Source organism: Amphibalanus amphitrite, unplaced genomic scaffold (assembly GCF_019059575.1).
Source record: "Amphibalanus amphitrite isolate SeventyFive unplaced genomic scaffold, NRLGWU_Aamphi_draft 001516F_arrow, whole genome shotgun sequence".
Classification (NCBI taxonomy): Eukaryota; Metazoa; Arthropoda; class Thecostraca; order Balanomorpha; family Balanidae; genus Amphibalanus; species Amphibalanus amphitrite.
In genome coordinates, this window is record NW_024883009.1 from 110183 (window position 1) to 136491 (window position 26309).

Consider the following 26309-nt stretch of genomic DNA (forward strand, 5'->3'; position numbering starts at 1 on the left):
GTCGGCGGCCGGGCGTCTCTTGTCGTTTAACGGTTCAGCAGTGACCAGTTTGTCTGGCGGGTCGTGGAGCCCCGGTCCAACGGTCCTACCGCCCCATCCGAACCTCTGCACGGTATGGGTCACTGGTGTCCAGCCCAAGATGACTTGTCCAGCTATCCGCTGGTGACCCGGATGACCCGGACCCTGCTGGTATTGTAAATGATAAAAAGTAGAATAAAAATGAAAAAAGCAATAAAAAGATAAAATATAAAATCAGGAAAAAAAGAACGCTAGATGGGCTCTACAAACTAGCATCTTCACCGATTACACAATATACGGTGTTGCATTACACACAGGCCGGAATTAACAACCACGCTAAGGTCAACATATTCCAGCCACAGTCACACATCAAACAATTGGCTAAGACTTTAACTTATATTTAAATGGCTCTCGATCATCGTATACAAAGCACTTTAAAATAACAAAATACGAAGTGCGAGACTGATAAAATTCATCTAAGAAGCGGGAACTGAAGCGGTCGCTCGCGCTGCGTGTTATCGGGGCGCCGCGCCGGCGGCGGCCCGTCTCACAGTCTCGCTGTCTGCGGTGGTACAACTCGGGGTCCGTCTCTCAGCAGTCTCACTCGCGCGGAGTCCGCGCCGTGACTCCGCCGGTGACTCTGACTCGGCGCTCGCCGGACTGACTCGGCCGCTCTCCATCTCTCGGTAAAACTCTGCCGGCGTTCGGTCCGAGCCGTCGGACCGGGCCGGTCCAGCGCCCGGCCCAGCGGTAAAACGTCACACACTCGCACACAATTACACAGTCCACTCGCGCTCACAGTCGCCCTCACAGTCGCTCCCTCATCACAGGCCGTCGGCCACTGTCGACTCGTAAACCTGCTGGAACACATCAGCCTCCTCGGCCGGCTGCGGCTGCTGCGGCTCCGGACTCGGCTCCCGCGCCGGCTCCGGACTGGGCTCCCGCGCCGGCTCCGGGCTCGGCTCCCGCTCCGGCTGCGGGCTCTGCTCCCGCTCCGGCTCCGGGCTGTGGGCTCCGTTGGTGTCCGGCAGGCTGGAGGAGCCGTTGGTGTCGGCTGGTTCGTCGGCCGGCCGCGGGGAGGCGCTGCCGGCGCCCGTCCGCTCGCCGGTCTGCTCGTTGTGACTGACCACGCCGCTCCAGTGCTTGGCACGAGACTCCAGACCGAAACCCTCGTCGTAGTTGCCCTTGGTCTTGAACATCTGCTTGAAGTGCGGCGTGCAAAATAGTTTCCCTGCATTGAAAGTGTAGGTATCCATTCTGCAATGAAAGCATGACAAATTAGATGCGATTGAACCTGGCGCAATTCATAGGCATCAATTCCTAGCATTATCACAAGCACCTTCAGTTCTCATCTCACAGGTAAAAATATCATCACAACTAGGGCCTTGGGCACCACGGTTTAGCAGTTCTCGCCCTAAGCGCGGCCGGGATCCCAAGCTCACCTGAGCACGCAGTTGCACTTGGAGCACCGGAAGCAGTTCTTGTGCAGGATTCGTTTGTCGACCTCGAGTCGCTCCATGGCGTACACACGCTTATTGCAGGCGCCGCACATCTCAGCCGCCTGGGTCGGCTCCAGCTGGCAGACAGGAGGCGGGTCAGGTCAACGGCTACCTCACACGCGCGTGGGTCTTACTAACGGCTCATGTTAGTAGGTAATGACAGAGTCGGAGCGACTTTGTCAAATCAGTCATTGCTTAACCTGCTGACTCCGTCCAAAAACCACCGGACATCTACCTAACAGGGGCCGTGTTTGTCTACACTCTACACAATCAGCTAACACTGGGCTGTTCAAATGGGCATGACGTCAATCGAATTCCGGACAGATACTCATGATCCAGCAACAAGATCATGACGAGTGCGCCCGAGCTGACTGGCCGCTCCCCTCGTGATGTTTCTTAATTATGACCTTTTCACTCCTGTGACCTCTCCACCCTTTTTCACCCATTTGACGTACAGCACCGGGCGCCCCTCCCCGTCCAAAAGGTCCAAGTTACTCACGATGAACTTGCTGGTGCGGTGCTGCGTCTGTGGCTGCGGCTTCGGCTGCTCCTTGAGCGACTCGAACTTGGAGCGCAGGTTCCTGGTGATCTCCGGAGTGGGCTTGCAGTCTTCCTCCACCGTGAAGCCGCGCTCGGCCGGCGGCGACCAGCTCTCGAACTTCTCCCGCAGGCTGCGAGCCTGGTCGGTTTTCTGGCGGACGGCAGAGGACACGGGTCAGTCAGCGGACTCAGATGGCGATTCAGTCCAGACTCAGTCAGAGGACTGGCAGTCCTGTAATCAGGTGGCGACCAGAAAACGCCATCACGTCACTCGGCTTAGGAGTACGTTTGGCTCAGCGAGCAAGTAAAGACACCACACACTCACTCACACCGGCCGTACCATATCTGCGACCTGCGTCCGGTCCGCCGCGCTCACGCTGCTCACTCTGCCGTACTACTGGCGACAGACCGGCCACCACCTCCCTATATCGTACCGACACGGCATTTCGACCTCCCTGGCATTGCGTCATCTATCCTCTTATAACCGCTTCACAGGAAGGTCACGCACCGCGCGATCCGTTGCCAGATGGGTCGGTGATGCCAGATCGGTCGCCACGTCACCGCGCTCGCGCCGCCCGGTATGAGATTCTCCGCCTGCCATTCCTGGCAGACCCCGCCCCGTTCCGTCCTGTCCCACTCCCGTCTAAAACCCCTACCTTGTTCAGGAACTCGTCGGGCACCTTGGAGCTGGCCCGGACGATGTCGGGGTCCTCCTCGGGCTCCATGTCCTCTCCGGCGTCCTCGGGGTCCTCTGAGGACGGTACCGGTTCCTCCGGCGGCGGGGTGAACGATTTGAGCGGCCGCGGGCCTGTCCGACCGCACCCGGGCACACGTCAGAGCCAACTGACCAACCGACCGATAGAGGTAGACACGAAATGCACCTCTTCAGCGCAATCACACAGGGTTTATCGCGTGCACCGGCGGCACATGAAGTGCTTTATCGATCAATTATGCCAACAAAGAACAATCACTGCTGTTGTTTAGATAAGCGAAGCGTGTGTCACAGCCACTTTTAACATCGCTAACGGGGATTGGCCCGAACGCGCATTTCACTTGAGTTCGAGTGTTGCATTACGATAACTGCGGCTATTTGACCCTATCTGTGCAGAGTGGGCGGTCACAACTGAACCCCCGATGAGCCTGGCTGTCTGTGAGGGGCGGAGGGGGACGGGGAATGGGGTGGGGGAGCACGAACGAGTCTCGGGACCTCACCGTCGGGCAGGTCCTCCCGCTGCGCCGCCTCCTGCATCTGCCGGTACTTGGAGAGCATTTGGCGCGCGTTGCCCTGCGGCCGCTCGCGCTGCGGACTCAGCTCCCCGTGCGCGGCTGCTGACGTCACACGCACAGCAACCAATCAGAAACGAGCTAACACAACGGGAGACCGTGCCGCGACAAAGCCAGGCGCACAGGACACAGGCAGGCAGTTTAGGGAGGCTGAAGCAGCCTGACTTCAGTAGCAATCAGCTCTAGCGCGGACCGGATCGTGCCGCTAAAACACAGCTAACAAAACACCGCGAGTTTGACTGTAGAACAGACCATGATCAGCAACTGATAAATACAGCGATACGAGGCCAAGCACTGGTGATCTACGGACTGAACTGCCGGTTCCACTCCGGTTAGTGAGTGCGCAGTCTGTACGATTAACTAACGGTAGGGTGCAGGGTGCGGGCTACATATAGAAATTGATCAGACAAAGCTAACTAAATGAAACGAATGTAGAGAGGCCTAGCGGCCTTTTTGAGCTCCCGCAACGGCTTCGGAGCAACTTTACTCTTTCTGTTCTGTAGTCCAATGAAGGCTTGAATGCGCTCCTGAACCGTTTTCGCTTCGTTTTCTTTTTCTGCATTGAAAAAGTCAACCAACTGTCTTACTATTCGCGATGACTCGTTTTCGAGGATGGGATTGGAGTGGCTAATGCTTAGTGTCATCCTCAAGATAAACAAGAAAATCCAACCGTGTGCTCACACTCTGATAAGTGGTTGCAAACAACACACAATAAAGCCGAACACACACTACATAAGCAAAATAAACACGTCTGCCTAACCCTTATATCTACCCGTTCAAACTCGGATACCGGTACCGCCTCGATAGTAGGAACCAATGGCATGGGCCAGGATCAGGATCAAGATGATAAGATGAGAAATAGCAAGAGGACGTGAGTCGAGAGCCGAGAGCCAGAGTGGCCGGACTTCAGGGTGGAGATTCGGATAGAGAGTTTAGAAGTCTCGGATATGGATAGGGTTACCATCGTACCCTCGTTGGCGTGGCGAGGCCAGGGATGAGGGTCGAGGCCAGAGTCAGGTCAGAGATCAGGAAGGTCAGGGCCGAGCTCAGAGTTAGGACCACGGGACACGGTCAGCACCGTACCTTCGTCGCCGTGCCCGGCGTTCTGCTCGAGCTGTTTGAACTTGTTCAGCATCCGCTTGGTGGTGTCACTGTTCAGCAGCTCAGGGTCGGCCGCCGGGGCGGGGGCGGGGGCGGGGGCGGCCGGCTGCTCGGGCGACTCCACCTGCCGAGGTCAGGTCAGGTCAGGTCAGTTCAGGCCAGGCTGTGACAAAAAAGGACACACAATATGTTGTTATTCACAGGGAAGCATCGAACCTTACAAACTATGCAAGACACTCAACCCTAACGGAGACAAATCACTTCACATACTTGGCCGATGTCCAGCCCACGCCACTGTCAATAGAGCGCGCCAAATGCGGTCAATAAGGATCTCGCTCGACCGGACAGGATACGGTTCGTTGAGCGAACAGGCCCGACACAGCACGGCGGCACTGAGAGCCGGCCATAGAACGGACGAACGGACGCCGCCGAGATAGGCTGCGGGTTCGAGCCGGGAGTTGGCGTCGGGTGTTGCACTGGGGTTATGTACAGACCGGGGAGGGGGAGAATGCACGAGCGATACGAGCGGGTGCTGAAACGTCATCTGGTGAGAGGAGTGTTCACAAACAGTCGGCTGTGGTACGTGGGTCCCTGACAGAGACCACAGGCCCTGTTCTTCAGCGTGGTAAAACAATGTAAAAAGTAGGAGAGCAGATTCTCAAAGGTGTGCCGAACTCGAGCTAAGACTCAATTACTTAATCCAGTGGCGAGTCGTGCTTATTGCTATTTACAAACATCTCAGAAATGTGAATTGTGTACACGTGACGTTTATATTCAGCTCTTCAGTCCTCTGTGGTGCCCCGTGTGTCAGTGTGCTGGAAATAGCAGCTAGAGGTAGTGAGGCTGAGCAGCACTAGCGGTGCTCTATCGGCTGGCCAGGCAGATAGGCGAGCGGCAGCCCCAGCAGTACCGGAGTGGCCGCAGCTCCGACCTTGGTTCGCGGCACGGCCGGCCGGCCCGCCGGCAGTCGCAGTGAGCGGGTGCGGCGCGGCTCCTGAGGACAGCGCAGCGCCTCGAAGAACTGGAACCGGGCCGCGATGGCCGAGGTGGCGGCCGGCGGCGCGCGGGGGACGCCCCAGGCCGGCCGGGCGGCCGCCGGGGCCCGGACCCGCTGCACGCTCTGTAAGGACGGCGGCGGTGAGGAGCACGGACGGGAGAGAGGAGGGAGGGAGGTGGCTGGGACAGGAGAGGTGAAGAGAGGTAAGAGAACGGAAATGAGGGAAATTGCCAGTAGACGCTGGACAAGGAGTGAGTGAAACAGATGCAAGGCTGGAGGAAAGGGAGGGAAAATAAGGATAGGATAGCCCGACATCGTCGGAGGAAGAGAAGGATGGGAAGAGAAAGTCTTCGGATAACAAGATATATTTCTATTTACAGGATTCTTGGGAACAAGGAAATAGACACCTTGGCCTTCGTGAATGGCGAATACAAGGAAATTGAATCTCAAGTCATTAAAATAACGAGGCAAGCCATTAAAATGACAGGATGAATGTAGTGGGAATCAAGGTCTCGAAATTGTCATGAAGTCTGCGGTTGGCCTGGCATTAGACAAAGCTCGGGCCAGTCGTTCAACCTGATACCACCCAAACACCAGTACCAATATCACTATCACCAACCATGCTCGGCGGTCCCCTTACGGTCAGTCAGGTCGCTGAGGTCACAGTGAGGTCACAGTGAGGTCAGAGCGGGGTCAAACTGACACCATTCCCAAGCACTCACCCGAGCCACCTCTCCGGAGCCGGTGTCGGAGGTCGGGCTGGTATCGGCCGCACCGCTCAGGTCCTCGGAGGTCGAGACGCCTGCCGACATCGCCGGGTCACAGGTCAGACGAGGTCAGAGGTCACACCCGTTCACACAGCCGGTCCAGCGGCACTGAGCGGCGGCGACACAGCCAGTGCGGCGTCACAGCACACTCACCGGCCAGCCCCGGCTATCGAGACATCACACGGGCAGGCCCAGCGAATTTACAACGGATTTAGATAGCGAGCATAGTTTGAATGGCGGCAGAGTCAACAGGGATATCAGATGTGTGACTGTGTCAGCCAACAGCGGACACGCCAGTGCCTACACGGGCTTAGAGCCGAACACCATGGGATTAGAGCCTCCGAGCCGAGTGTGTTTAGTCAGGGCCATTCTCGTTTTATGAATCTTCACGGACCATAGAACGAGGCAAACCACAGCTGAAGGCAATCATCGCGCCTTCCTAACAAGGGAAAACAGAGCTGGCGCATCAGAAGGTAAATCATAATGTGTCCTGTTCCCACAGCATACACTCGGCAGTCAACAGCCTCACTGGCATGTCCGTCTTAGTTTCGTCATAATTTCCTGCTCGGCATGGAATCACACACCGGGGTAAGCGGTCATCGTCCAGTATCACCGTATGTACACCAGCCGAGCGCTCGAGGGTTGTTCGTTCCACAATCTACATACTCCAGCATTTGCCCTACTTCCCTCATAACTCTCCCCTTCGTTCTCGCCCACCTACGATCAACATTGTTCGCAAAGCTCCAAAGCAACGCCCTCGCCCGACGCCCACCCCACAGCCCGCTGCCGTACCGTTCTGGGTAGCTCCGTCGCCATTCGTAGCTCCGTCGCCATTCTCGGTCTCCAGCTGTCCTCGCTCGAAGCGTGAGGCCATGTCGGCCGCCCGGCCGCGCACCGCGGCCTCCTCCCGGGACGAGGGCCGCGGAGACTCGGCCTCCTGCACCGCCCGCTCGTACGACTCACGTAGGTTACCCTGCGGCCGGACAACATACGTTAGTACACCGCCAGTCAGTCGATAAGTACGGCAAGCACGTCCGTATACGGTAATACAGATGAGCAATGTCACAGATGACATTATGGGGTAAACATTGGACAACAGCGATGTCAGCATAAGAAGCAACAGGGGCAATCCAACGTCATTCACTCGCAAAAATCCACGAACAGCATATAACATTACGAAACAGTGACACATTTGATCACATTTCAGAGTAAAATCAAGAAAAATAACCTCACGGGAAAACCTTAATAATGATTTCAACTTAACGTGGAAGGTGCGAGAATAATACAAACCAAGAGCAGGAACGCGAAGAAAAATACACTGAAATTGTGCGAGGTAAATACATGCAAGGTCATGTATTTATTTGCATGTATTGCCCGATGTCAATACATGCAAAATCATATTACCAAACAAGACCGTTTCGTACTTCACCAGACCAGCAGAGCGGTGCCGCATGCAGCGAAGTAAACCTTACCGGTCTCACCCGCACGCAGTACTCACAAAGTCGCGCGGATGCCAGCACGGCCGTCACCACTGGGATCCGTGCACTGCGGTGTCTACCTGGTTAGGACGGACGGGGACGGGATACGACTCTACCCGTGCGGACCGGCCTCCCCGCACCTCAGCCCACCGGTCACAGCTGACTCAGACTGCACACTGACTGACCGACACCCGTCCGCCCCCGCCGACTGGCCGGGCCCGTGTCACACCAGTGAAGCCACAAACCTACCGCTCTGAGAACGACCGACCGACTGACTAACGACCGGTCAGGCCCGCTTCATAGCAGTGACACCACAAACCTACCGCCCTGGGAACTGGCCGGACGCCCGACAGGAAGGATGACCACCCCGCGTCTAGCGCCGCCCGTTAGAGCGGTGATTTCCTGGTAAACCGCGATACACCCTGCCCCTTCGTCCGGTCCGGCGATGTGTTTTGAGGAGAGCATGGATAACCACAAACCATTGCAACTTCAGTAAGACTCCCAAAAGAACACGGGTCAATAATATCGCCCTGGGCAAGTTGTCCTCCGAGCCCCACCCGCTCAACCGACCGACTGATACTCAGTGGAGCCATCGCCTGGCTCCACTGAGTATCAGCCACAATGAGTAGGTATCAGAACAGGCGGCGGCTACGGCAGCGTGTTAGGGTAGGGGAGGGGACGTAGCCGGTCCGCGCCCCCGCCCTGTCTGACAGGTACCGCAGGTGTGCCGTGTCGCCGGAACTACCGACACTTGTCGCTGCCAGTGGTGACTCAGACAGGGGTGACGGGGTGTCATCCACGCCGACCTATGACTGTGGTGACAGCGGGACCCTCGTGACGGCGGAGTGACGCGTCAGATAGATTCCGGGAGACCCGCGTCCCAGTACCGGATAGCTGCTACACGGAATGGGCCACTGATAGCCAGCGTTCGGCGGAATAGGACGGAATGAGAGAATGCTGAACCGCTTGGCACAGACCGCAGAGCCACTCGGCTGACACGGTTTCCTCGTAACTGTCACAGCCGAAAGCTAATCGCACTGGTAATTAACAGCTCCAAATCGGCACCCCTGTCCTCCGATTTTATCACAAATGATAACAGAGCTCGTCGCACAGCGTTTAAGGAAGTCATTCTCCTTTTGACAGGCTGACTCATTGAGCAAGAAACTCTATAAACTTCCGCCAATTCTACCTTCCTTCCGAGGTGGGGGCACGACTGCATCCACCAACGGAAAACACTCATCGGCTTAAAACCAACCATGGCGTCACGCTACTCTTTCAACCATTTCTCGTTTTCGTCAACCCTCCCTTTCGTACACCATGCCAGAAACCCTACTCTCTCGACGTAACAAGCCCCCCGCGACCCACCACCGCCGTCCACCGTTGCCCGGTACCCCATGCGGCACCCGACGACACTGTACTACCTGGATGACGAGGCTCGGGTCGTCCCTGGGCCGGCGCGCCGCCTCGGCCTCCGCCTCCCGTCCACGCAGCGCCTCCTCATAGGCCAGTTTGTGCTCGCGCGCCTACCGGGATCGTCGGGTGTAGGGGGGGGGGAGAGGTTAGAGGAGGGCGGTGCAGAGGGCACAGGGAGAGGGACATGGTCGAGGAGAGAGGAGAGATGGGGAGGTAGAATTCGAAGTCACAGGGAGAGTAGGTCATGAGGGAACATAAGTATCGGAAGGAGTTGGGGTGATGGAAGGGCGAAGAAGCATGCATTCACCGATATAGACTACAGACTCAGCTATAGGCCGTGCCACAAAGGAGGGCCTCACAAACGGCGCGTGCAGACGTGCGAAGACGACGCACGAACAGACGGACAAAATCACTATGTGAAATAAAGCATACACATTACACACTTGACGGATCGGGCATTTATCGAGCTACGCTACAGCAAAAGAGACATCTAAGGCTGCGATCACTGCCCTCGCTACCATACGCTTGATACTGTCGCTCTGTTTGCTATCCAAAGAGCTTGGCTAGAACTACCATCTCATTTCAGCAGCAACTACTCCTCTCTCGTCTACCTCCACGCCGCACGGTCACGGCAGGCCGACTGTGGCGCCCCTGGCGGCCGCCGCCGGTACTCACGCCGCAGATCATTCCGCGCAGCTTGGCTGCCTCGCCCTTTGCCGGGTCTGGGTCAGAGTCGCTGGTGGCACCGCCCCGCTCGAAGCGGCTCTTGACGTCGCCCAGTCCGGCCAGCCCGATGGGCCGCTCCTTCTTGGTGGAGGAGCGCACCGTGTCTCGGTCTCGTCCCTCGTCCCCGGAGTCTTCGGACTCCTCCGGAGAGGCCGTCTCCCGCGCCGCCGTCCGGTCGAACCTGGCGGCAGAGGGAAGAACTAATGATACCCGCCGGCGCCGACAGGGAATGGGGAACATATCGGCACTAGCAAAACAGTGAGAAGGATGGGGTCGAGGAAGAGTTTTTTTTTCGGCCAGATTTTTATCATTGTTAGCTTAACTCTCCTTACTCTATCCAGACAATCTGTAGATATCAATGCAATTTGGGATTGGGCTAATTTGGCAAGGTGGGCAGACATTTAGATGTTAATGGAAGGCTCCATTAAGTGACTGATAAACCAGATTATCCATTAGTAATTGCACTCTGCATTACTGGACGACAGAGTGGTGACCGACAACGATTCCGATGGGCGAACTCACTTTTTCATTTTGTCCAGGATGCTCTGGGAGCGTTTGACCTCGACCGAGGTAGGCGTCTTCTCCAGCTCGTCGCTGTTGGCGCGCTCGAACACGGAGAAGCGGTCCTTCACGTTCAGGTGCTGCAGCTCGTCCAGACCGTAGTCGGCCTTGTTCGAGGCTGAAAGCAGACAAATGACAAACGTCAGCCCACACACCGTGAGACAGCCCACTAAATTCCATCAACATGAAACGTTTTGTCCCCACAAATTAATATTCGGCAGTAAAAAAGTTGTCGAAAGGTCTGAACTAAATTAACGAGCACGTATGGAGCCGTCGCGGCGAGGCACCGCTCGCCACATCTCCACACAACTTCCAAACGGCCTCGGCGCACGCCGGGCTCGTCAGGCCGTCAGAGCCGTCAGAGGCGCAGATTGTCTCCCAAATTAGGGCCGCGCCGCGCCCGACGGACTCGAAGGCAGCCACTCAGCCGGGACAGCGCCGCTCCGTCGGCCGCGCGACCCGGCGTGACCTGCGTGAGGCCCGGGCGGGGGTCGTGGGGGGCACCTGGCACGGGTGGTACCGGTCGGAACCGGCCCCCACCCACCAGTCCCACCACAGCCCGCCCGACTCCATATCTCACGGCTCGTCGGGTCGACCTCACGGCTCGCCAGCCGCCGCCGCAGTTGGGACTGACGGGGACGTCTCCCGCAGACATGGCGCTCCAACTTTAATGAGTCGGTGTCGGCGCCGCCCCAGCACCAGATGACTTTTGCAACACAATGCAGGCGCGGTGATGAGGGACGGCAACCAAGCGGGACGGGGCCGAGTGACACAGAGACGACAGCGCCCCGGAAGTCGGAACAAATGGCACCTCTCAGTTATTCGGCTGCTGGAGAAATACGCTGTTTTATGTGTATTACGGTGACGTAGTTATTCTCCTCTACACCCCCTCTCGAAGACCGCTCGTTCGGTTGCAGGGTTCTAAATTACCAGCCGAAAACCGAGTACAACGGCAGACTGAGATAAATAGCATGTCGGCGGGCCCAGCCGATCACATTCCGATCAAGCTGCCTCTGGCTGCATCTACAGGAAATAGGTAGATATGGAATGGGTAAGACCGAGGTCGTGGGTATAGGGAGCAGGGGCGGCACCCAAAACTCGGTCAACAACACTAAGGATAAATGCAGCTATTCTAAGGAGAGCGCTGCGCTGTGGCGTGCCGTTAAAAGAGGAGTCGCGGGAGAATGTGGGCCACACGCCACGCACGAACTCAGGTAGGAGGACGTGAATAATTAAACACTAATCAGGCTCACGCGTCCCGGCTGACACGTCATTATAAAGCTCTGACTGACTCAATCTTGAGACAGTTAGGGCAATAGACCAGATAAATAAGACCACAGCACGGTATCATCGGTTCACACCAGCTCTTCTATTGATACTCCGGATCGCTTTTCACGGCCACAAAGGGCGTTATGGAGGCGCTGCTGAGTGCTTCTAAATTAAACCGAACCAGCACATTCCGCACACCTGCTAGGTAGCACCCGGGCGCAGAAAGCGAAACACCGCCGGCACCTAAAATTGTGCGCGCAGCTGCCTCCCCAGGAGGCGATATCGGAGAGCTATACCTAGCAGCTGGTCCTCGGCTGGCGCTCCCATAACGCGCGGCCAACTATAAGCCGCAGTGAAAACAATGTCATGAAAAGTTATCTCACATTTATGAGGGCTTCCGTTTCACTGTCAGGCATATCTTTCTACAATGATTCTATCCAGACGTGCACCGTGAAAGCGTAAACCACAGATGCTGTCTCGAATATCGTACAAGTGGGCTAATTAACGATAGACCTACCGATTTTCGTATTTATAAAACAAGCGATAGCTCCGCTACTTTCAACCATCGTCACACGGACACGGGCAGCCAATGGGGAAAGGGGGTATGAGAGTCGACCCGACCGGAAGACCCGATTTTTAACATTACGCCTTGGCGTCGCATGATAAGCAAAGGAGCGCCCGACCATTCATTTTGACGGTTGAACCTCCTTTCAGTCCTCGGTGGGCGCGGCAGAAAACGGCTACCCAACCCGAGCTGGTCTGCTTGGCCACTTCGCACAACCACTGACACGGCTCATCAAAGGAAAAGGTCCCAGTCGACACATATGAACTTAACTTCCCATATCGAGGAGTTAGCCTGGCTTCAGCAACCTTACACCTTCCAGCATAATAGCAGCGCGTCGGAGCACTCCCCACTCTTCCCTGCTCTGCTCTGCCGGGAGCGGAGCCGGCGGTCGGGCTGGGACAGCGGTGGAGGCTGGGACGGCGGCGTGCCACCGCAGCCCGAGCGGTTTACCCACAGCGCCGGCCGCAGCCCGCCATCTGCTCGCGCCTCACGGGAGCCGTGTATGAGCTCCGGCGGCCGGACCGGACCGACGCCAGCCGAGCCACTGTTGCAGGTACTCAGACGGCGGCAGATGCGCCACTGTGTGCGCCACTAACGGAGCAGCAGCTGGCGCCGCCGGGCGCTGCAGTCACCGTGGACCGTGTCCAACGAGCGACACCGCGAGCACCACCGCCGGTCCAGATACACGCACAAAGCAAGGGGATATTCATTTACCGTGATCGCACGCGTATCCATCGCAAAGGTTATATCATCAATCATTATCAACCATGTGCCGTGCTGATCAGAATCATGCAGAGTCGAGGAGGACGCCTATCGTAACTGGTCACGACACTGACTGACGGCTGTCCAACGATTGATAGCGCAACGAAAGTAACGAGCAAAAGTAGCACATGCTTATATACGTCAGCAAAGCGGATACGGAGCCTGACAAGCAGCCACCGTCTGACAGTAACAATTTGCCGATCTCCGGGAGGACAGACGCTGAGATACGACCGAGGGGTGATGGGGCACTCAACCAAAGATCATGGACTTCTGGAAAACAAGAGATTTTACGTAATAGGGTTGGGACCTATCTGCATGCTCTGTATGTTTTGGTAAAATAAAAAAGCTCAGAATTTTTAATGATTTAATTTAAAATCACTTTGTTAAAAAAATGCCTAGTTAGTTCAGAAATTAATTATTTGTGGCTGAAAACGACTTGCGTCTGATTGGTCGGGCTAATCATGACGTCACATGTAGGTATATAACTGTCTGTATATTTGGCGCAGTTGAGACATACATTTTCTATGTATTTTCCTATGGTAAATCGGAGTGATTGGTCGTGTTTTCAGTTTCTCTTTATTTTGCGCTGGTATTGCGTGGCTAAGAAGTTTTATCAAGAATGGCATATACTAAAATGTTCCTTTAATAATGGAGCTTCAATATCTGTGAGTTTTATTGGCAAGCGAAAACTGATTTCGCTGTTATTTTATCTGGAAATTACTCATTTTTTTAGGTCAATATTCAAAATATTTTACGGGAACAAGTTGGCACTTTTCTTGATTTTTGCACTCAAATCGCGTGCGATTCAACTGTATTGGAACTTGCAAAGAAGCTTGGTGATTAATTAACTGCGTTGTTATGGCACTGTTTGCAAAGCATGGATAATGAAACTCTGCCAAAGACTTAGCTACATAGCAATGCCTCAAGTAATACGCAGGAGGGACAGAATTCAGAGTCCGATCGAGAAGAATCGGTGCAAATGCTACGAAGACCAGGCAGCTCTGATACAATAGCTAGTCGTCTCACTACTCTCACTCCATTAGACCAGCTGATTCCTGACAGCACCGACTCGGATGCAAAGATGGAGCTCATCTTCCAAGCCAGAAACCAGTTCTTTGATGGAAGATGTGATGCTGCCTCTGTCTCTGCTTTGTTGGCCACTTTGGACGGGGCGGAGCTCCGCTCCTTGCGTGAGCGGTTATTCGCCTGTCATCCAGAAATAGTTCCTTCGTTTGCTGGCCGTTCCCTGATTAGGTGCAATACGGGGAGCTGTAATCAGGGAAGTAACTTTCCATATGAAAGAGGTGCAGGTGCACCCCGTCCCCCATCCACCAGAAGTGCACCCCCATAGGCTAAGCGGCGCCCCACACGCCGCCCCACACGATTAGCTCTAGAGCAGATGGCGAGGGTGATTTCTCGGCTACATTCCATCTCGGCGTCGTGATGCTTGTGGGCTTGGAAAGCGTCCAGTCGTATGTAGGGTAGTGTAGGGGTAGGGTTGAGTTCAATAAGGTCCTTACATTTGAAAGGTTTGAACAACCCGCAATCAGCACAACATACCACAAGTTAAATAAAAAACTACCAAACTCCGCCCAACTAATATTAATAAACATTACAGCCAAACTAATGGCCTAAATAAAAATATATCTCAAATCCTAACAGTTATCGCGGGTGATGGCGCCATGAGTTACTATTATCCAAAACAGATGCAAATAAACATGTTTGTATGTCCTATGTATGTTTGTTTTAAAAACGTTGCAGCGGCGCTGGGAACTGCAGTCTTAGATCTGGGTATGTTTGGCATCTGCAACTCTTCATATATGTACACATTAACCCTATTTCGGACGGGGAGACCTTTCAGGATTTTCTTGTACAATTACCAAACGCCGCGAGACATTCAGCTCATATTTGGTGACTTTTCCTAAATGCTCATTGCGCACATCTCAGCAAAAAAAAAAAAAAAAAATGCCGGGTCAGGTCAGGTCAGGTAACCAGAGCGGGTTTGTTGACCCCACCTCAGAAAAGTTTGCAAACACGTCAGAGCTTGAGTTTTTCACGAAGTTATTTCCTCTCATCAAGTCTTCAAAACAGTACCTGCAGTAGGTATGTGTCGTTTGCATATCTCAGAATTTTTGATCTGTGACCTGAGGTTAGGTCAGAGTCGTGACCTTTACATTGCAAGCCTATGGAAAAGTATTGAAATGCGACCTGCACCTCGAGTAAACGAGTCAAAACCACCCAATTCTTTAAGAATTATGACAAATTATCTTATCTGTAATGATCCAGGTGCCATTTACTGACAGGGACACCGGAGAGGGTTATCTGAGTCGAGATCATGTGAGGTGATATCTACCATACATCAATGCTCACAATACTAACAATATTGACAATGTTTTTGCTTACAACACTTACAATGCTTACGATGAGACCAGCAAGCACTCTGCCGTTACAGTTCTAACTTCTGTTTCGAAAAACGACGTTACACACATTCGCTGCCAGCATAACATGTATTGTTTGACAGTAACAAAATACAATTGACATCTGAACCCCAAACGGACCGCCATCCACTCAAATTTTATAACCCTGACCGGTCAGGGGGCGAATGGAGGTCATTTCCTGGGCATTACACTCAGCCCTTGCACAAAATATCTCACCTCACAGTGATCATTACAACAATAGCACCGACTTGATAGTGGATTTCAAAGTACTTGCATCAGCTCTTCCTGCTATTGCAGTCACATCTCCTCAGGGTAATGTTGTTCGGGACATGAAGGAAGATCGTTTTCGGAGTTTCATAAGTGCTACTGCAACAGCCTGGCACAAAACAGGACTTGTACGCTCTTCTCTGCACTTTGCCCTTCAGTATATCACAAAAGAATTGTTTAGAATCCATCTTACGCTTCTTTCACAGTCTCCCTTGCCACCGTAGAGCGTAGATAGATTGCTGTTGCTGGTAAGTTAAGGCACGGTAGATAGAAATTACCTCGGTTCTCAACGCCTTAAGTTATTTTCATAAAAAAGAACAAATAAATGATCAATAAGATGACAGGAATGTAAACATTTTAATCGTAAAGAAGTCCAAATATTGGAATGAGCTTTTGCTTTTCAGCATCCTCCGATTCATCATCTTTATCATTTGAAAATTCGAGGTACATAAAATGTTTATCACGCGCTCATGTTAAGTGGGAATATAGTACACGGCAGACACATCATTTTTTGACACTGAACATTTCATCCGTAAATGTTTTAGCATAATTTAAAGTTAAAAACAGCGCGAATGGCAGAATGAAGCAAACAACATCTTTCACCCATTGATATAACATGTAATTGTGGTGCGCCAGATGCGCCATTATTTGTCAACCGCAGAAGGTGACATGTGACGTAACAGCATCAAGAGCATCTTTTTTCAAGAACTTTTCAAAACAAGTTTCCTATCTTTCTTCCCCCATTTCTCTCAGCTTATTGATTTTATGAGGCAATGGTATGCACCATAAATTCTGTGAAAATAGTTTGATCATTTTCATGCATTCTTAAAAAATCGAGTTCCCAACCCCATTGGGTAGTTTCCAAAGACCTTGCATCTCAGATCCGAAAGAGCTCTGCGCTCCGGAAATCGAGCAGATGCCACACAGAGCTGCCGTGGACCTCTGAACAAACGAGCTCTGGGAGATGGGAAGAGCAGGCCATTCCAGCGATGCCGCACACCTCCAGTCTAACCAACCTCTCGGGCAATGTCCGGAATCTGGCGCCGTGCTGCGGACTCGCAGGCTGGCGGACCGCTGGACGCTCTTCAGCTCTCGCACCAGGTTCTCCCGCATCTGAGCCATGAGCTGGTCGGCGCCGCCGCTGCTGCCCCGTCGGACCGCCATCCCTGCCGCCGCCCACACAGTCCGACCCTCCACAGCGTCTGCAGATGAGCTGCAACCAGAGGTGCCGGAGCGGCGCGACAGCAGCGCCGCCCGGCGGCCGCTGCGGGAACTCCAGCCCGGCGCGCTGACGGCGCCGACGGCTGAGCTCGGAGGAGCGACGGGGAGCAGCGCCGACATAGCCTCGATAGGGGAGCGTCTCTGACCCAGTCTCGAATAGTGAGTCTGCGAGCCATCCCAACTACGGAAAGAACAAATGAAAAAGCAGATAAGTAAGAACCAGATCCCGGGCCTCCGGACGAAAGGCAGGAGGCCCGGGATTCTCACCAGGTGCGTGTCCAGCACACATTTGGGCAATGATGAGCATCATCTGAGCACAAATTACGACCATCGACCACCAATGGCAATGAAAAGAATTTAGATTATCCCAAGACCTCCTTAGCATAACTGACCCACATCGTACAAATTCCATCCGCACCTTCCTGGTATTTGCGGTTACCAACGTGGGAACCCACTGCGACCACAATAATCATCACGGTGATAATGACCACCTGATGACGCCGCAAATTCCCTGTACGATCAGCGTTGGGCCACCGGGGCACCACTATTCTGGTCAGTGCAGTGGGAGACCCGGCCGACAGAGCCCAGAGAAGGTGGAGATGGACAACCGTTCATGACAGGAGGGTGAAGAGTGAGCCGGATAGAGGGAGAAGAAAGAGAGCGATATGAAGAGGGAGAATAAGGCAGAGAGCCGTGGGCAGTTTAATTACCACGGTCTGCGTGTTCCCGGGACCAGCGGTGCATATGGCCGGCCGGCGGCAGCAGATGTGTAGCGCTGGAGACGGGAAATCACGGTCACCGCCGCGGACAGCCGGCCGGCTGCGGGACGTGGGTGTATTGCTGTGGCACGCGAGTATAGGCTGCGGGTGTGTACCGTCCGGGCCGCTGGCCACGGGGCCGACCGAGGACGGTGAAAGTGGAAGGTAGCCGAGAAATGGTAGCTGTGGTGTACGAAAGTAACAAACCATATCAACCACACTGAAAAGGAACAGAGACCGCTTTTAAGAATGCCTCTACAGCTAAAATATTGCTTTTGACATCAAAGATGGAGATGAATCGCAAATTGATTTAGTTGTTGCGAGTTCGATGGTAAACTAGCAACATAAGACAGCCGTGCAAGGCGTGCATACTGTATCAAAACCTTTCGAATTAACTCACAATAAAGAAAGCTATTCAGCACTCAAACAATTTTGCAAATAAATCTACCTAAGCGTTTTAGCATTGTGTCGTAGCATTAGCGACTTCCCACAAATATTTTCCTTTCTCGACAAGACTAACGACAGCTTGCCTTTAGATATTGTATGCAGATAGAGCTACGGGTCGGGAACGTTGACAATGTGAGGAAGGAACAACAGGCATTTAAAGTCTTAAAGAGCCCCTTGAATTAAAGCGGTCTACGGTTATTTAGATAGGCCTCGTCAAAACCTAGCTTGCTCTTATCGGTTTGCTTGGTGTCGTATTTAATCAACTGCATACGGTTGCCGAATCGGCCAACGTAAAATCATCGTGATAAGTTTGACAGCTGATGGAGCGGGATCAATCCAGGAAAACCCGAGCCAATCAAAGTGAAATAAGAATCCACAGTACCCAAAACCAGTCAAAAACTGCACCGATGTGGACAAACAGGGCTGTACGGCGGCGGTTCGGCGGAGACGTCTGCCCGATAACGGTGCAAATCGGGTGTGATATACGGCCACTGCCGTCGGTGACACCGTGTCGCGCCCGATTATTTTCCTCGCCAATACAGCGAGCACCGCCGTCAGCCACAGATAAGCCAAATCCTCCGATCGGCCATCCAGGAACGAACGGTACTCGGCAGCATCACCAGGTCCGACGGCAGAAGAAAGAACGCGGATGTGCCCAAATAGTTGAGGAGAAAGCATTTATCCTACAACAGTCAACATCAGGTGTCTAATGTGCATTCGAACATGTGTGAGTGGCGTTTTCGGTATACGACCAAGGCCGTGCTGGGCCGGAAATTCGCCGTAGTCGGGTGCCCAGGTCACCGTAGCGGCCGTGGGTAGAGTTTGCCGGAAAATCGCGCAGGGTAAGGCCCGATGGAGGAACAGTTGCCGCCCAACTCGGGTCCTGGTACCGCACACCGTACTACGGCTTATAATCGGGCCGATCGAGAGCAAAACGGTCATGGGAGCTAATGGCGTGACAATCATGGCAAGGGCACATAACCAGACTCGGTCTTCCTCGGCGTAGCGCTTTTGTGTCGTTCATGACATATTCCGCAAGTGGATATCACGTTGTCCTTTCTTACTTCTGCAGATGGAATTGATTTTTCGAAGTCGTGTCCCGGCTGTCAGAGGCGCAATCATTTTCCAGAGAGATTCTAGTCTGACAAGTAGGTACTTACCCATTGAAACCAGCTTTAGACCCATCATGTCAGTTTAATATAGAATGTTCCCTGCTTTGACTGACAAAAGTCCGGGCCCATCCCACCTGAGACGCCCAAATGAGTACTGGCCCTGCATGGTCTGAAAAGACCAGCGTCTGGGCAATCGGCTTGAAAATTTGCACCAATACAGAACAACGGAAAAGGAAAGAGACACCACTCAACAAGAAAAGCACATCATTCCAACCAAAGCAATGTTTCCGTTACCGAGCAGGTGGGAGAAGACGATGACCACGCCGTTGGCCAGTTTGAGCTCCTCCGTCTCCTGGCTGAGGTTGGGCAGGCTGACGGTCCGCATCTCTGACCAGGCTGCTGGGGCACCCGCAGCTCCTCACACACAGGCACTGGAAGGCTCTCCGCAGCACCAGCACCGCCAGCCGCCGCGCGCTGACTGACCGGGTGCCTACCGCCGCTCCCGGACACCCGGCAACTGGGACAGGCGGTCCGGGCGGCCGGACACCCCGCGAGCCGGCCGGACGGACGGACCGGCGGCGGTACTGATCGTCCTCAGACCCACTCAGTACCGGTCAGATCCGCACACCGGAGCAGCACCGCACACCAACAGGGGAGCGCTGGAGGCCGCTGATTAACGACATTCCCTAATGGAGAGAGCTACGGCCGCTCATGTGGGGAGTTATCCCGGGTAGGTTCGGCCTGCCGTCGGTAGATGGCGGCCCGCAGCTGGCACACATTAGTCGAGGAAGCTGTGAACCAGACGGCCTTTCGGCCAGATGGGACGCTGGTTTCTCTCTAATCCTTCAATCCGCAGCCGTTCCAGATTTCATTAGCGGATGGTCGGGAGCCAGTAAACACCTGTGTATCGCTGGAACCCGGGAGCGTCGGCCGTGCGCTGACCGACTATTACCGAGCCCCTAATGGACACACACTCAAGCACAAGCGGAATACTGGGACGCTTAGCTCCTCAGAAATGGCATCTCTGTACCACACTGAGGTTCAGATCGGTAGGTCTCTGACATACCTGACGTCTGCTGCAGCCGGGTCAGCTCCTCTACACTGACGGTGAGTCTGGCTAAGGAGACGCGTAACACCGTGAATGGCATGGCCCCGCACCTCCACCGCTAAACCGACCTCCCGACACCGACCTGCGACCCTGACTGAACCCGCCCGGAGCACTCAGCTGACCCTGACCCACCGCCGCCCCCGGCCGCGCAGGTCACGTGATCAGACAGGTCACCACAGGGGCGACAGGAGGGAGTAAGAAGGGAGGGATCGTCCTCAGGTGACAGGGCAGCGATCGGGCTCGATGACAGGCATGCTTCGCGTGCTCACCCGTGGAAAGTAACAAACCGAATCCGGGAAGCGTAGTGAGGATACAATGGTTTGTAAAAAGTTTGTAGGAGACCTAAAAAGCTAAGTGAATGAAAATGAAAGGTGGAAATTTGCTAAACGAATGCTGTGCCGAGGGAATTTCCAAGTGGTAATTTTTCCCGGGTTGAGCAGACATTCCCAGGCTACAATAGTAGTGAACGTAAAGCAGATCGCATGCATGAGAATGCATCACACATAAAAAAAATACCAAACCTTATCCAAATGATCAACTCGACCTCAATAACGACCAAACCTTCCGTACCAAGGCGGACAGCCAGCGTCGGCCCGCGACTACAGCGCCACCTGTACGGTACTCACCGACGACCGGCGCGGGGCGCCACCTGCTGGCCACCCTGTTGCCGCGATGGAGATGCGTCTCCTCGTAGGGGAAGGTGGGGTAAGACGGACCAGCTAAGGTTTGAGGCCGCATATCTTGCTACACTGCTCTCGTAATTCATATTATTTATAGTCTTCGGAATGCTCAATCCTTCCTCTGTTGATATGTGTAAAGACTAAATTTCAAATTAACAACATCTAGGTGGTGGATGCTCTTAAAGAGGGACATGTCAAAAACTCAGACAAGAAAAAACGTGGGGTAAGACGGACCACCCAGCAGTGCCTGCTATCCGTTCATGTGTGTTACACTTCTGCTCTGTACTCTTGTAAGAAAAAGTAACCAGAATGGTAAAATAACAAAATGAGCCTTTATTCTTTACTCATGTGTGATGGAAGTGCAGCTAAAAGCTGGGAACGTGTGTGTTGATTGTCGTTTGGCATGAATGCATGCTAACTGAGCACTTGCATGCATGGCTCACATGCAACAAAGACTCCTTCCTGAAAAAATAGCTTACTCAAACTTGTGTCAATGTTTTGGAAAAGAACTTTCCATATGCAGGGTACAATGGACCACCACAGGGTAAGATGGACCACAGTGGTCCGTCTTGCCCCAAATCTAATTTCTGTCATTATCATGACGTATATGTCAAATAGCCCAACATTGCAAAACCTTGCCTTTCCTTAAGTGTGACTATAACTAAGTTTATAACTTTGTTCTTCACAGTTAAGTGCAAAATACAAACAAATCATGCAAGAAAGGCGCCGTAATTGAATCACCCGTAGACCTCCTATATTAGATCGGTTTGACGAAAAACAACATTTTTCTCAATAACTCAAAAGCTATGCATCCTAGCAGCATGAGCTCAAGGTGGCCATTGTTACGAAGGAAAACAAACATAGTGAGTGCATAAAGCAGTAGATACCAGCAGCGGTTCAGCCGGGAGGGCTGGTGGTCCGTCTTGCCCCGCTGGGCCGTCTTACCCCACCTTCCCCTACAAATCGCGACTAATTGACCCTGTAGATGAGGAGCTGCCCGACCGCTGGAGGCGGGGACTCGGCAGTGGTCGCCAGTTGTCACACGGTCGCGGCCCACACAGTTCCAGTCCCTCCAAAGACCGGACGCCGGACGGAGGGCCGACCGAGTCGGCAGCGACGCCTCCGTAATAGAACGGCCGCCGACTGCCGCCGTCCGTCACACCGTGCACAGTCGGCTCAATGTTATCACTATACACGGGCTGGGAGGAACGAGTCTCCGGCGCCGGCTCTGTGTCGGAGGGGGATGACCAGCTCCGGGTGTCCGACTCCGGGTCTGACACTGACAGAGAGGGGAACTCAGTTTCCACTGATCCGGCCGGTATCCCAGCCGAGTCTGAGACATCATCACCCCGCCGCTCCACCGCTGAGCCGGCCCGCTCTCGGTGCTCAGTTTCAGCAGAGGATTGATCCGGCAACTCAGAGCACAGGTCGGCGCTCCAGGTGACATGCAGTCGCCGGCGGGCCCTCTGCTCCCGCGGGGTGACGGGCGGCCCCTCCTGAACGGGGTCCGACCGATCCCGCTCTGGCATCCCCTCTTCCTCCTCTTCTTCCTCATCGTCGTCCATGTGGTGCCAGGTGCGCAGACTAGTTCCAAGCAGCTCAAACAGCGGCTGGCGCGGGTCGGAGCGCCGGCTCATTTCGGCAGTCCCTGTCCGCGCCGCGGTCCTGGCCGGCTGTGTTATGAACAGCTACTGCCGCCGGCCGACGGGGCCTCGCCCGAGAGACGCTGATGGCCACAGTGACGTCACTGTCAGCGAGCCGGCCGGCGGACGGCGGACAGACGGGTTATGAGCGTCTACTGAACTAGTCCAAAACGACCTGCCGTTATGGTGGACATGTCACACAATCCCGACCCGGCCAATCCGGAACACACACACAGCAAGCACAAGAGACGCGGGACCTATATATAGTTATAGAGCCTTGCGCGGGACCAACGAACGAACCACGGACGCGGCGCCGGGGCGAAACCGATCGAGACCGGCGACCGGCGACCAACTGCGGACGGCAGTTCGACGGCTGCGACTGCCTGTCGTCAGTCAGTCAATTCAGCCGTCAGCCGGGGAAGGTCACGGCGCACAGCTGGGCCCCAGTTGTCGGCACACAAACATTCTCGGTGAAATAGTGAGTGGTGGGACACTTTTACAGGTGCGGACCGCAGGGCGGAGGTCGTGTGCGTGATGCAGCGCGATGAGAGGTCAATATGTCAGCGTCGGTACATGTCACAGGTGTTACGAGGGAAGGAATCTCAGGGATCAAATCAGCTAGCTCACCGTTAGTGAGTCATCAAGCGCTGCATGGAGTGAACGAGTGATTGAATGAAATTTCTAATAAGCAGTGACTTATTTCGTGCTCGAATGGGAGTGGACGATGCAGTGAGTGAATCAGCAGGCGAAAGATTGACACGATCACTAAGGACCAAGAACCGTCCGTAAACTTGGTTTACCCCGTCCCGAGTCGCGCATAATGACAAGACGGTGACAGATCTATCATCGCTGACGGCAGGTCGGACCGGGTTCAGCCCAGCCAGCCGTTCCGCAGCCAGGTATACCGTGACGACTGCACTCGTTCCGCCGTGACTCGGCGGGTGAGCCGACGAACCGGCGTGCCGTGACCCGCGGTCAATGGAGCGAGACCGAGAGTCGACCGTCAGCCAGCCGGGCCCGAACTCGGGTCTTGCACATTCTCTGCAGTGCACCAGTCGCCGAGGGAACGGAACTAGCCGCCGACAACACAGCCCAGTGAGCTGAGAGTTACTTCCAAATTCAGTTGGACGATAACGACCTGGGAACACGCCGGTACATTTGAGTGCGGAGCATGCATGTGATAACTTTTTCCGACCCCAGTTCGCAAGACCCCCGTCCCCATGGGACCCGGTCAGGTGTCGAAATCGCAAGAGCCATTTCGCCAAGGAAGTCGTGCTGGATTTCCCTTCTTTACCAGTAGCCCGTCTCACTTGGCTGAGCAGTGGATCCATTTCGGCAGACTGGCGGACTGAGTGGCTGTCGTTGGGTCAGCTCGGGTCAGACGGTCAGACGGAGTCAGGAGGAGGTGGTGTCACACTAATCCACTTTCCCAGCGGTGATCCGTCACCAAATCGCGGCTCCAATTCACACATAATTGCCACTCTTTTCGATGATACGGTTCGCTGAAGAATAACCAAGGCGGGTTAGTCATGACGCCTGGGGTCGCTTAGCCCTCGGCCGAGATGATTGCGGTTAGAGGTTCTGCAAGAAACCGCTCTGTGCTTCTCCGCTCAGACAGAGAGCCGGCCACTAAAAGCTCTCTCCGCAGTCACCGGGACAGGGGTCGGCTCGGTTCTCTCCGAGAGAACGGCAACTGTTAGCTGCCTTCAGCAGGTAAGCTAGCAGCCACCAACAGCAGCATGTAGCTCACCAGCAGACCGTTTAGCTCCCCACGATATAGGGTCGGGCCGGTTCCACTCCGGCAGACCGTTTGTCTCGCCGTCGGAGCTCATGTTGGTTTCATGTCGCCGCGGGACCCCGACCGGCCGCCCACCGTCTGGGGCGGGCGCACAGAGCCGCCCGTAAACATAAACAGCACAGGAATGAGCCGTGTCGGGGCCGCCGCACGGCAGCGGCCGGACGCCGGACGGAGGGACGGGTTCCGGGAGGCTGCGGTGCCGCTCTCCGGGCACGGTCCGTGGAGGGCTGAGCGGGCAGTGAGCGACCATGGGACAGGGCTGAGCGGGGCGAGAGCGCCCTTTGGACAGGGCAGGGTACAGTGGGCGCCCCGTGGGACAGGGTATAGGGGACGTGCAGTAGGTGCTCCGTGGGACAGGGACCGGGCGAACTGCGATGGGCGCCCCGTGGGATAGTGACCACACGAACTGGGGTTGCGCCTTGTGATACAGAGTGCAGAGCGGAACGGCGGGCGCCCCAAGGGGCTGACAGGCGCCTTGCAGGAATGTGGCCTTCCGCCCTGCCAGGGAATTGCAGGGGTAATGTTTAAACGTCTGGGTGGTAAAATGGATCCTTCGACAGCCGGGGCTAGTCATGGCGAGCCTTCGTGATCACGGGAAGCAAATATGGATAAGCTACGCTTGTCACAATTCCCGATTGAGAAAATATTGAGGAGCATGCCGGCTTTTCGCATAGGCGTAGGAACAGGGGGTGGCCATGCCTCCCACTTTTCAACCATTTTTTAAATTAACTTTTTATTTTTGATTTAAATACAAAAATAAGAGCAGGAAATGGTTCAGCAAGGTGAGATAAGCGCAAAACTGCAATGACTTTCTTCACAGAGGTATTGGGGAATGGGGCTCCCACAGTAACATTGAGGTTTCGTTGCCCCCCCCCCCCCTCGAACCAATGTAAGGTCGATGCGTCTGCCTCTTTCCTTGCCCATGGGTTAAAGAGAGGAGAGGTCGTGTCAGCCCCGTTCAACACGGACATGATGCTCAATCAGCATGTCTCACATGAAGCATGTCACCTTCATCCCAGACCAGCGGCAGCGACAATGCCAGTCTCACCTGTGTCACTATGCGTGTCAGCTCCGTCCCAGGTCAGGGAGCGCGTCGGAAACCCGTGCAGCTCTCGGTACCATGACCGATCCATAGACGAGAACGCCGTGGCCGACATGACTCTGTCGTAACGACACCAGACTCCTCCGTCACAATCCGGTAGTCCGCCTCTCACACACTACCGACTGTGGCTTCAGAAGCACTCGGCTCACCGTCTCACCCTCTCAGCGCGACTGACCCTAACCGCAGCACCCTCTCAGTCCGCCGGCCTCACCGCGGCACCCTCTCAGCACGACTGACCGCCCGGTCCGCTCGGCTCTGCGAGGGGTGGGCCCGCCGGGATAACAGCCGTCTCTGGCCGCCGTCCCAGCCCGCCGCTGCCGTCCGTCACGCCCCACCGACCACCGAGTGGGTCTGACCAGCAGTTTGACACCGGCGGTCACCGCAGCTGGCGCCGGCTCAGCGCGGAGATTGACTCCGGTCTCAGACTCCGACCGATCCTTTCACTGGCTCCGGCTGCTCCTGAGACTGAGTAACCAACCGCTCCTCATCTGACAACTCCTGCTCCTGTTCCTGGCTGCAACTATCCTCGTCGTTCCCTTTAGCTCAGGTCCAGCGCCGCTCCGGTACGTCCGGCGACTGCAGCGCCCCAGCAGTCCTCCAGTCTCCACTCGACTCGGGTGGCGCCCCCTCCCGTCGCCGCCGAGGGGCGTCTGCCACCGCTGAGGGTGCAGGGTGGACAGCACTGCAAACGATAACGACGGGCACATGGCATGACCACCGGCAGACCCTGCGAGTCTAAATCACATTCCACGCCG

General features: G+C 54.8%; 1 protein-coding gene across 14 annotated transcripts; it reads right to left on the minus strand.

Moving 5' to 3' along the window:
- Positions 1-400: 400 nt before the first annotated feature.
- Positions 401-26129, minus strand: LOC122373562 (LIM domain and actin-binding protein 1-like). 14 transcript variants are annotated; one of them, XM_043351759.1, is made up of 12 exons: positions 25501-26129; positions 10346-10502; positions 9773-10004; positions 9106-9207; positions 6999-7179; positions 6162-6241; positions 4425-4566; positions 3270-3383; positions 2714-2865; positions 2017-2208; positions 1461-1594; positions 401-1275 (listed from the first exon to the last, which is right to left on the minus strand). In XM_043351759.1, the coding sequence occupies exons 1-12, from the start codon at positions 25607-25609 to the stop codon at positions 843-845; spliced, it is 2028 nt and encodes a 675-aa protein (XP_043207694.1). In that variant the 5' UTR covers positions 25610-26129; the 3' UTR covers positions 401-842. The 14 variants fall into 14 exon arrangements, with proteins under 14 accessions (XP_043207694.1, XP_043207692.1, XP_043207693.1 ...); XM_043351757.1 differs by having other exon boundaries at positions 3270-3386; XM_043351758.1 differs by having other exon boundaries at positions 9103-9207.
- Between the last annotated feature and the right edge of the window lie 180 nt (positions 26130-26309).

Bases quoted from the DNA above. Each gene is read 5' to 3' on its own strand.
- LOC122373562 (XM_043351756.1), bottom strand. From the start codon at position 25,609: ATGTCGGCCACGGCGTTCTCGTCTATGGATCGGTCATGGTACCGAGAG. The intron at 6,242-6,998 runs GTACGGCAGCGG...CGATGTCGGCAG, and splicing joins CGACGGAGCTACCCAGAACG to GCGTCTCGACCTCCGAGGAC. The intron at 4,567-6,161 runs GTGAGTGCTTGG...TGACCTCGGCAG, and splicing joins GCTCCGGAGAGGTGGCTCGG to GTGGAGTCGCCCGAGCAGCC.